This window comes from Lepisosteus oculatus, chromosome 1 (assembly GCF_040954835.1).
Source record: "Lepisosteus oculatus isolate fLepOcu1 chromosome 1, fLepOcu1.hap2, whole genome shotgun sequence".
In the NCBI taxonomy this organism is placed as follows: Eukaryota; Metazoa; Chordata; class Actinopteri; order Semionotiformes; family Lepisosteidae; genus Lepisosteus; species Lepisosteus oculatus.
Window position 1 is genome coordinate 24,600,502 of NC_090696.1, and position 12,457 is coordinate 24,612,958.

General features: G+C 35.6%; 1 protein-coding gene across 4 annotated transcripts in view; it reads right to left on the reverse strand.

The window, feature by feature from the left end:
• Window positions 1-12,457, reverse strand: part of lratb.1 (lecithin retinol acyltransferase b, tandem duplicate 1) — a 32,423-nt gene continuing 19,966 nt past the window's right edge. For 3 of the 4 annotated variants that reach the window (XM_015344741.2, XM_015344738.2, XM_015344737.2), the window contains exons 14-20: window positions 8,309-8,348; window positions 7,453-7,504; window positions 6,711-6,819; window positions 4,025-4,108; window positions 1,409-1,532; window positions 1,143-1,233; window positions 1-533 (exon numbers count right to left, since the gene is read on the reverse strand). In XM_015344741.2, coding sequence (XP_015200227.2) covers window positions 459-533; window positions 1,143-1,233; window positions 1,409-1,532; window positions 4,025-4,108; window positions 6,711-6,819; window positions 7,453-7,504; window positions 8,309-8,348 — 575 coding nt within the window. In that variant the 3' untranslated portion in view covers window positions 1-458. Of the gene's footprint in view, window positions 534-1,142; window positions 1,234-1,408; window positions 1,533-3,440; window positions 3,627-4,024; window positions 4,109-6,710; window positions 6,820-7,452; window positions 7,505-8,308; window positions 8,349-12,457 lie in introns of those variants that run through there. The other variant, XM_015344740.2, reaches the window with a different exon arrangement.

The window sequence follows — 12,457 nt, forward strand, 5'->3', positions numbered from 1 at the left end:
TTCTACTTATAAAATTTATTTGATAGAATAATCTGCTTTATAACACACTATCGGGGTGTTACATTACATTATGTGATTAAAACATTCTACAATACACACATTTTACAGAATTAAACATTAGTTCTATTTTACAGTAAGCAATAAAATCAAGAGGAAGACCTCACCTTCTTTTTGCATTACATACTGTATAGAATAATATGAAAGGGGCTTGATTTTATTAAATGCATTAATTAAATATATAAGCATACTAAAATAATCGCAGCTTTTAGTGTTTTGTGCACTGTGTACACTTACATTTCTATGTTATGACTCAGTGTCTCCGTTTTGAAAACTTGATATTTAATCTTTACTTTCAAAATGTAAAAGGCACTAGTGGTTTACAACAATTGCTACATAATTATTTCAAATGATAAACATTATATTATATCATAGCACATTGCATGTAGCAGTCATTCACCTCAGTCTACAAGTGACTTTAAATCAGGCAGCCCTTTAATCTTGTAATCCAACAGCATTTGTCCAAATGCCTTGCCCTGTTAAAAAAGAAAAGTTATTAATCCAATAAAATGCCCCCAAAACAAAAAAGGAAATTCATCCTACAGATGAAAAACAGTTCAATTGATATTGATTTAATCACATTAGCAGTACAGGAAGTTCTCACCTAGTCATTTGTATAACTGACTTTGATGCATACATTATATTGAATCCAAAAGCATGCCTGTGTGATTAAGTTATTATAGGCATGTACAGCGTGTAGAGATCATATCTTGGATTAAAATACCCATTCTTAAAGACAGAAATGACTAGACACTTAATCCAGTAGATAATGTGTACATACCGTTCATCATAAACCATCATAAATGATTACAAACTAGAGGAAACCATCTAGCTCATTTGTTTTCTAGTAGCTACCCGATCCAAAGCTCATTTTGGGAAACAATCAATATATCGCTTGATTCTTCAATATTTTCAAACAACAGCAAAATCAGGCCCTTCTAAAAGTAAAGTTCTTGCAGCAACAAAACAATATAATGTACTATATTGCATCACCTACTATACTGCATATAACTCTGCATTAATACATACAGATGTTCACATGTGTATCTGATTAAGGAGACTAAAGGGTTCAGAGCTGTGCCTACCTGGGGGTCACTGCGAAGAGAGGCCACCCCTCCTCCACCAAGAGACTTCCGCAAAACAAAGTTCAAGCCACAGATTCCTGGGAGCTCATACCTGCAAAAACATTACATGTCTTAAGATATGTGATGTGAGGAATTTGGAGTTATCTCAGTACAACTGGTACCTTCTTACTGTAACTGACTGCATTACCATCAAGGCAGTATCAAGTTACATGTCCCTAGGGACATTAAACAAGTTGAAAGGCCAGACATTATTATGGTAGTCTTACCGCATAACTGAAGGCACTTCACTGTCGTCCTTCTGAATGAGATGCTGGAAATATTCTTTTACAGCCTCAGCACTAAGCCCTTTCTTCAGATACGGATAGAACAGAGGGTGACGAGCTATAACACCTGGAAGATGGAAGACAGTAGCTCCATATGGCAGTTTTTTACTGCTATCAAACTAAAATCAAAACTTTGACTCTTAGCTTAGGAGAGGTATTGTGCTTAAATTGTGAAATTACATTCACATACTGTACATCACACCACTCTGTTAGTTACAGATGTTACATTTTAAATTATTCACAAAATGATTAAGAATGACAATGGGCGGTCAACCCATAACTTGCTGTCTTAAGTGTAACTGTCTCTCAATGTTCTAGTTTCACAATAGCTGAAGGAGTGTTAACATGGCAGAGAAGAAATAAAAAATGAACCAAGATCTGGACGACTCTTGGTTACAACCAGCCTAACAAATATATCTGATCATCTCTGCAATCTCTGCAGAATGGTCATAATCCTTAACTGCTAAAACAAGGTTGTAGAATTTTGAAGAACTGGTCATTTCCTTTGAAATAATTATCTAAGAAATGTCTGCCAGATGCAAAAACTATAACTCCAATGATTGCCAACAGAGAAGGGACAAGTAAAGAGTTGGTAAGGAGCTCTTCAATGCTGATTCACCAGAGTTTTTGTCTTGTTTGGATACTGGTAAAGACGTGTTCACCACTGAGACCCTAAGACCAAGAATGAATCAATGCATCTCAAGACCCAGGTGTTTACTGTGCTGAAGGGATTTGGCAACACAGCCTTACATGGCAAGATTATAGCCAGCATCTTCCAGGATTGGAAATGTGTGCTGCTAATTATAGTTTGCATAAACTTACAGTAATATCACTTTAACATTACACTGCTCTGCTAGCCCAGCTGCGCGCAGCTCTGAATATAGTGAGGAATATTAAGGTTCTGCTGCTTCACAACAATATGTCACTTAAAAAATCCAAGATTGCACTGACTGCCATTAATTAGATTGGGTTTGAACAGTTGAATCATCCACTCTATAGTACAGACTGAGGCCCAAGTGACAACTGTTTTCTCACATGCATAGGTCTGTGAATGGACATATATACACCTTCAGACAATTCTTTGAAGACCACTGTTGTCAAGACATTGTGAGAAGCAGTGAAAGAATTCTATTATGAGGGATCTGCTAAGTTCGAGAACATACAGTGTGGGCTATGTGTTGAGATGAAGAGTGATTACACTGAGGAATAACATTTTCTATTTGTTTTTTATATAAAAACATGAGATGCAAAACACTTTCAATGCCGATTCAATAAACACACTATACTGTTACAAACGATTAAATATGTTACATTTTGTGATGTACATCTTATTGCACTTGTTCTGCAGGGTAGTCTTCACTGCATACACATTTCATAATACTGTAGTTCTGTGACATTTATCAAGTTTTATGGCATATAAATTTGTTAGACAAAGTCATAAGCAAAATTATACATACAAGTGACACGTTCCATATAAAACCTGGCATGTTTGCCTACAGTTGCAACAAAATAAATGAAAGATTTAAGTAACACTAGATGTTGGTTCTTGTTCACCACAATTGAATTCAAGCTTCAACACTTAGTCTAGATGATTAGCTTCTGTTTAAGTAAAATATTTCCTTTAGCTTATATTTTTCATTATATGTCCAAATAAGATAAGCATTACTTATTTTATATTAATTTGGTATTCTTTGGGTTTTACAACCTCTACTAGACTTTAATGACTTATTTGGCAACATTAAAGAAACATCACTTTAATAATAATAAATAATAAATAGCCCATTGCTATTGGTGGCAATGTTGATCTAAATCTAAACAGCAACTACACCTCTCCTACTATGTGAAAGCCATTTTAAGTCCCACAGTGAGCCAGTAGTCTGGTCTGAAGACTAAAAGCAACAGATAACATATCTTTCCAATTAAGAGAGACTATTAGTGTTCTCAATAAAAAGAATGAAATTTAATTGCAATGTCACATTTGTTGAACAGATGTTTACATTATGCTATAAATGTGGTTTAAGAAACACTTAAAATATTTTTGGGTGATTGTTTGTCTTATATTGGATTGTGCTCTTCACCCCAGTACTTTTCTGGACTATACCTATAAAATGTGAACTTACTTGATACGATGGTTTTTGTAGGAAGATACTACACACGCACACTGTACATGAAGAATGAAAACAAAGGCAGGCATTGACGATGTTGCTATCACACAGTTTTCCGAGGCAAATTAATGCCACACGTTAAGCATAACAGCCTCTAGACTGAGCATTTCTCTACACCATGTGGATCAGATTTTAGGCTGCTCCCATTAAATACACCAAATACTTTTTTTATTCAAATTTTTGCTGTATCTCATTGAGGCAATTCCTAAACCAATTAAATATTAAAATTTAAGTTCAATAGCTCGGATTTAAAAACAAATGGGTTATCTGTATTGAGATGGGGAGGGGGGGTAAATGAGCATCAGATTTAATGTGGAAAGTATTTTTAATAAGATATCTTCTCTCTTGACTATTCCTTTGTTTCTATCAGAATAAATACAATCCATAGACATACCAATGTTAGCTGTGTCACCCTTGTCTCCACTCCTAGTATAAGCAAGTTCTTCTAACCGGTATTTGTGAGGACCCACAGGCAAATCTAAATTAGAAGAGAAAGTGACATTTATTTGTATCGTACATGTTTTGTTTATACATTTATTGTTTGGTTTTCTAAAGCTACTTCAAAGGAGCACAGATATGTATGATGTCAAGCTGTACATTTAAGTACTTAAATTAAAAAATAAATGTTTGCATTTGCAAAATTGCAAAGCAGTTTTCATCCCCTTCAAAATGCTTTATATATACAGTAGGACCCATATAGAATCCACATGCTATAGATGGCCACCACTGAAATGCAGCATCCACTTGGTGAAAAGCAGCTGCCAGCAGAACCACTATAATGCAGATCCGGTGATCCGATACAACAATGATACAATAATACTTTATTGTTTGATTCCTTAAAAAATCTGTTTTGCTCCGAAGCAGTTATGTTTTACACTCACAAAGACTTAAAGAACAAACACTGCAAATAAACATTACATAACATAAAGATGTCAACCCATACATAGTCATTACACACCACTTCTACAGGAATCTACATAGGTTAGCAGAACCTGTACATTTACTTTTCCCAGCAATCACCCTAAGCCTCAGTAATTGCACCCCTTCATTTTTGCACATAACCAATAATTGCACTTCACCAATACTCCTTTATTGTGAACTCATTTATTGAGTAGTTTGAGTAAATGTGGGATAAAGGAATTCATCATTTTGTTGAGTCTGCACTGGGGAGCTCTAAAACATCTGTACTGTTCATGCAGAACATGTGAGAGATCGGAGGAGATATTAACAGTTTGTAACCATACTCTTAATGTAAGTAGTTTGAAAGCTCTGCTCGAGTGGGAGCCCCGTTCACTTTGGAAACATCCTTAAGAGTCTGGACATCCTGACTTTTTGTTGCTCAGAAAGACTACTATACCAGACCATCTACTGCATGTCACTCGGTACTACAGAACTGAAAAAACATGGACCAAACCTGACTAGGTCATCTCCAGTAGATGGAGAGGTGATAATTTATTTAATCAATTGCTTAAGGGTAACTGTGTGAGCACAAGTTGGAATTTAACTCCTTTGAGTAAAACTTGATCCTGCATCAATGGACCGATAGCACTGGGTTTAATACTCCTTCACTCCCAAACAGTGCCATGGGTCCATTAAAGACTAAGTTGTCAAGATCTCAGTTTACTGTCTCTTCCGAAGGACAGCACCTCCTACAGCACAATGTTCCCTGTTGCCATATGGAGGCATTGCTTTTTAAACATGTGCTCCAGAGGGAAGTGTGCCAGCCACTTGTTAACAAAAACCTCTCACAGCAGCAAATAGGTCTTTCGACTGAGACTTAAAAGTGACCTAGAGAATTTTCAAATGTAAGCAATAGAGAGAAGTAGTGAGGGTACATGAGTACACAGTTAGGAAAGCACTGTTAAGTTCAGAGTCTTGCACATCAGAATGTATAAAACTGAGTGCATATGGATATTCTGCCTTTATTTTTATAACTCCCCTATGGGTAAGGCCCCATAAACTAAAACAAAGTGCTACTCTTACTCTGTACTTGGATTGCTTATTTTCACAATGAAGCCAAAATCCCAGGCTGAAGCATGAGTTTGATTGCTCCTTGAGACTGTGGTTTCTTCATCTGAACAGAACTCAGACCATTCAGGACTGAAACTTCAAACTGATTATTTTGAAATAAACAGAAACTTTGTTTTCAATGACCTAATTCACATGCAAAACTGAATACCAGTTTAACTGATAATCCTGACAGCATCTCATTCAAGTGCATCATCTTAAAAAGCCATTCTTTGTTCTAAGGAAAGATAAGCTTCTGTGACTAGAATGTTCTTTACAAATGTGAGACTTTAACAAATCGCATGTTAATGAGAAAACATTAACAAAAAGTACAACAGTATGTCATCAAGAACATTATCATTGCAAAACAAGAAGTATTCAATTCCTTATTTTTAAAATGATCTCCAAACACCCCCTTTACAAAAAGGAGAATTAATAATCCTTTAGTGAAAATAACTAAGTACTTTATTAAAATGTAGATGCAATATTTGGGTTGAGTGATGACTGTGAATGTGCAAAGTCTTTAGTTTGAATGGAAGAAAGGTCTGAGAAGAATAAAAGGAGTGAAGACAGTTCTTCCTAACTAGCTTTTTCAGCTGAATTAGTGGTTTTATGCATTTGTTTTTCTGCTTGGTTTTTATAACATAATATTGATAAATATTTTTAAATCATGAGGTTATTTAAAATATAAAATCAAGGTAAATATGTATTTTTAAAACCTAAAATTGGTTTTAAGCAGGGTTAAGAAATTATATTGAAAGACTACCCCCATGGGTGTTTTTCTCATGTGTTATTATTTTTTTAGTAACTAGTGACTAATGTTATTTAAAAACTTAGTTCAGCTTAGTTCATAAATTCACTGTTGCACAACTCATGTCGTAGAGGGCGCTATGACTTCTATACCTATACAATGAATTATGCAAATAAAGGGGAAATGCAGCCCCAATTTTTGTTTTTTTTCCCAACTGTTTTTCTAAAGGAACACATCTCTTTCCTTAGATTCACAATAATTCTTATATTTTTGCACAATAATGAATACAATGCTTTTGTACACATTAAAGTATTAAAGCCACCTGTGAGATCGCTGGTTTCCTCAGGCTTTTTAGCATGAGGGGCCTCGGGTATGAACAGGTCCTCTTCCTGAAGTGTCTCTACAAGTTCTCCATTCAAATGAATGTTAACCTGCAAAAAATCAGTGTAGTTTCATGTGTTTCCCAGTCACCAACCCAAAACACAATTCTAAAAAAAAACACAGCACAGGTTAATATCGAACTCACTACTTTGGGCAGAACTGTATATTATTTTTATACAAACTGACTTACAATTACTTATTTCTATAAAGGAATACTCCTATTCATTTATGCAGTTGGATTTGCTTGCACACTTTGTGTAAAGAATTATCTTACTCAATGGTGAATTATCAATGTCCCCCTACAGATTTGAAATCTCTACCCCTCTGGTCTGGAGTCCAGAGGCCAATTCCTGTATGCTAACTTGCTAATATATGGAACTTACATTGAGCTTTCATCTTTTATTTGCAATGATTGGCTTCATACTAATTTAAGATTACAAATGGAATTTCTCAAAGACCACGATTAAATTACAAATTTGCTAAGTCATATAACCGAAAGGTGAAAGAAGCCTCTAAAAAAAATCTAATTTCATCTCACTGAGACTCCTGACATTTCAGAAGAATTTCACTGGCTAAAAGCCTCCTATAAGATTATTTTCAGCTACCTAGACTGCTAAATGCTTTAATGAAAACAGAAATAACCAGTGAACTGCTGGGGGGGCACAGTGTGCCGTTTACTGTACCTTTACTTTGGTTTTTGGAAACAAGAAAAAGAATGGCTTCAGCACTGGTGACCTAAGGGTGCAAAGAACAGCAGTTTAGTTCTCAGATTCGTTTTGTAAGAAGAGGCAGAATCATTCAACTACAACAATCTGTAGTTGTAAACCACAATAAATTATAATGAAAACATTTGATATACATAATTAAAGATGATTCCAGTGTCAAAGATTACACTAAGCATTCACCCATGCTGACTTGGCATGTATTATGGTGTATTGGTGTATTATTCTTTATCATGATATTGTATTCCAAAATATAAAATCAAAAAGCATTTCAAATTGCAGACCTTTCTGACTGTTAAATAAAGGTCATGTCATAGTCGCGGGGACACTATACTGTAAACAGGCGCCGTCCTTCAGATGAGACGTAAAACCGAGGTCCTAACTCTCTGTGGTCATTAAAAATCCCAGGGCGCTTCTCGAAAAGAGTAGGGGTGTAACCCCGGCATCCTGGCCAAATTTCCCATTGGCCCTTACCAATCATGGCCTCCTAATAATCCCCATCTATGAATTGGCTACATTACTCTGCTCTCCTCCCCCGATATTGGAAGTGTGGTGAGCGTTCTGGCGCACTATGGCTGCCGTCGCATCATCCAGGTGGATGCTGCACATTGGTGGTGGAGGAGGGGAGTCCCCATTACCTGTAAAGCACTTTGAGTGGAGTGTCCAGAAAAGCGCTATATAAGTGTAAGCAATTATTATTAATGATTATTATTTATCCGCTGAATTTTAAAACTAACATAACATAAACCATGTAAAGTGTAACAGAAAATACATAATACTATCATATGTACTGCTAACTCTTCATAGAGCAGCTTACACCTTAGGTCGCCCTCCAACTATCGCAGTCAGGCCAGGAGCTAAAAGAAAAGAGAATAAAATTATGATCTGCTGAATTTTAATTGGTCAGTTATGTGGCTGGTTAAATTCTTCAGTCTGCAATTAAGTGGACGGCTGGTACTGTACATAATAGCTGCCTCATGTCACCCAGGTGCACTTCAGCAATAAATGAAGGTCCCCTCCTACTGTATATGTAAAGTGCTTTGGAATCCTTCTAATAAAGGATTACAAACAATGCAGGAAAGTATTGTAATCATGGTTAAAGAAATGCATACGATAAGATTTGGAATCATTCATGCTACAGAACAATAACCTTAATTTTCTACAGCACTTTTCATATTACAGTACATAATTTCAAGCTCTGTTCTATAAGAAATTTATATCATGACATGTAAGTCGATACAAGGAACACTATTATAGAGAACTGCAATCCAATTAGCATTAATAACCTTTGAAGTAAATTCACTAAAATTACTTAGCAAAATCTTAGCAACATGTGCGATGATATGTAGTCGATAACTTCTTAAGTCACACTAGACATAGTGACAGTCATAAAGTAATAGAAATTGATCTGGTGCTTTTAATCTATCAGTCAAAATATTTGCACATGGACACAGTGATCACTGAAAGAGTCAACAATACCCAGCTGTGGCAAGAGTCAAGTTTCGGTCATTTTCAAGTCAAACTGAGGTCAATACATTATCCCAAGTTGAGAGAACTTTAAAGTCTGCTGTACAAAGATAGCCTCTTAAGAAGTAACAAGCTTTCTCGGTGGTTCTTCCACTTAACTGAAGGAATGACAATACATGTTTACATTTACTGTTACATTTTAAAAATGTGTATTTCGTGAATACACATCATTATTCAAAAGCGGATATTTCTAGAAATTAAAGTAATTTGAACCATCAGGAAGTTTTTAAAAATTATACTGAATTTTCAGTAAAGACAGAGGTTGCATTTATTTACAAAACAGTGTCCCACAAATTTCTTCAAATATTAAGAAAGCCAAAACCTAGTACGTGAAGTTGGACAATGATAAATTCAGATTCTGGATCCTTCTTAATGTATTGAATCATCAGAAATGTGTTATTCCTGAAAACGCATACAAGAGTATAATTTAAAACAGTAAGGAGGCTTAAATTAAGAAGAAAATATGGATAAGCAACATTAAACATAAAAAACATAAAAAGACTGAAAATATGTATTTCTGTAATGTTCTTCCCATACCCCATGCTAATTAATTGGTAATAATAATTTACTTATTTTAACACACAGGGAGCATGAGGCATGTGAACAACATGTATCCCCTGGTACATTAGAATCTTTCAGATTCATGACAAAAAAGAAAGGGCAGTCATGCAGTCATCATGGTTTATACAGACATCCCATTTTAACATATATTCATGCTGTTGGTACCAGTATTATACCAAAAAGGTTCTGGCTATAGCTAGCAAATCAGTCTTGGAGCAAGGACAGTTTGCATGAGATTACTCCATTTCTCAAATGTGTTTTGAGAAACTATTGAGAGCAGGTGTGAGCTGTATTAAATTGATTGTTAATGAAGTCTACCACAAGGAGTGCATGGCGGCATGAAAAGTTTTTGGAAGGATTTGTGAGCGTGTGGGTGCACGGGTTCAATGGGTCATTGGGAATGCCGGTGTTGAAGAAAGTCAAGTCGTTCTGAACCAATCAGCTGCAATTATTTCCATGTGATTTCCAAAATCTACTAGCCAATGATATGCAGGAAATACCTTTAGTGTTTTTTACTCACCCTTTTAAAGTTAACGACATATTTATCGCAGCCATTTTGTTCTTTGAATCAAATTTGATTTTATGAATGTAAACAGTAGAAAATCTTTGTTAAAATCTAAAAAATAAAAATGCTGACGGAAATTATGTACTGCATGACTAAGGAACCACGGTTTACTGGTATACCGGTTTTACCGCGAACCTCTAACAAGTACTGTATACAAAAGGGTGTAATTTAGCTGAGCCACACAAGGTTAAAACTATTTACACTCATTTTGTTCTTTTTAGAGCTGTCAGAGATATCAAGTTGCGCTCCTAAAAAACATTTTTAAAATGTATTTAATCAAACTGTACATAATTGTATTAAGTTATAATTTGTAACTCAAAGTTATAAAAATATGATCTATTACATTTAACACAATTCAAAAATAACACCAATTCAAAATAAGAAAAAAATATTTTCTTTAATTCCTTTATGTACAGTAAAATTGTAATTTAGCCCTGAAATGTGATTTATGTCTTTGCAGACAGCCAGTTCAGATATAATAATTTTTAGATTATTTTACAATCCAAAAACTAATTAGGCCAAACAGTAACAAAACATCAACAATCTGTCCACCTCTGTGTAGCTTTTTTTAGTTTCCATGGAATAAGCAAGTAGCTGACCTACATAACGACCCCACTAATTGTTACAGCTTTCATGACCTGAATCAGTTACCAGTACTTTGTTTAAGTTTGGCTTAAACTAAATCTTGTTAAAAACAAAATCCTCCCTTGTTAGAATTCTGATCCAGTTTTAACATACTCAATTCACTTTAAGCTCTAACCATACTTACAATCAGGCTTTGTGTCTCTCATTATATAATTTTAAATTCTAAAATTGTTTGTTTATAACTGGTAAATCTGACTGACTACAAAAGAAAACATGCAAAAAATATCAGTCTACAAGAATCCAGAGAAATGTATTTTATATATTCTAAATCCTGTGTACTTCTGTGTTTTACAGGGTTAAGGAAAACTGTCATAAACAAGTTAAAATTCTATGTCATTTGTTTCTTGGATATGCCCTTAGAAACAGCAATCTCTGGCAATTTGCAATACAAAAAAGTGCAATTGTGCTTCTGACTTCTTTATATTAGTGATTATATAAATAACTTTGTTAGCAATAAATGTGTTAAGAGGCAAGGGGTTACTTGCTTGCCCACTTTCCCAATTTCTGAAAGTTTTAAATTTTTTACCATTAAAAATCATATTCTAAAATATGTGAAATGACAGGATATTGGAGAAACAGGAAGGAGACTTGGAGACTGCTTCAGAGAACACGTCAGGGCTGTGAAGATTAAAGATCTCTCCAAGCCCATTGTTTCTCATTTCACCTCTGACGGCCACGACCACTCTAATCTCTCCGTCTGTGTTCTCAAAGACGGTTTTCCGAACTCATACATCAGAAAGACCACCGAAACTAAAATTATTCTGCAGCTAGGATCACACATTCTCCCTTCCCTTAACGACAGGTTACTGTTCTTTTAAATTTTCTCCATTCATTGGAAGTTTCATTTCACACCTCTCTGCACCCATTCTGACTTCACACCTCTTGATTGGCCTCTCTTTCTGTCCCCTGCTCCCGCCTCTCACTCCTCCTCCCTCCCAACATTTGTTCTCCCGCTACTTTACCTTTGCCTACTGCCCTGTCTCTCTCACACCTGAAGAAGGCTCCACGGCCGAAACGTTGTGTTCTCTTTCTTCTTTTTTTCAGCATGGAATAAACCTATTACTTGTTCCTTTGCAGCCTACGCATGCTGACGCAGCTACCCACAGGATATTAGTACTATGAGGAAATCGATTTGTTATTGTAAATAAATAACGTTTTATGATACAGTACTCAATAGCCCTTTAATATAGCAAAACATGAGCTTTACAGTTCTCTTTGAGGTGTACATCAACTAATATTTCCAATGGGCGTCCTACAAAGATCTGTGCAAGGGCACACCGTACAATCTTCAAACAGGTGACAAAGAAGGATCAGCAGGCATCTCTTGCACTTGATAATGTCTGTATTCATGAGTCTACCATAAGAAAAACAATGAACAAGAGTGGTGTTTTTGGGAGGTTACCATGGAGGAAACCACTGCTCTCCAAAAAAACATTGCTGCCTGTCCCAAGTTTGCTAAAGACCACCTGAATGTTCCTCAGCACTAATGGAACTATGTTCTGTGGACAGATGAGATAAAAGTTGAACTTTTTGGTAAATGTACACAGCGTTATGTTTGGAGAAAACAAAACACTGCATACCAACACCAAAACCTCATCCCAACTGTGAAGCATGGTGGAGGGAGTATAATGGTGTGGGGCTGCTTTGCTGCCTCAGGGCCTGGATGGC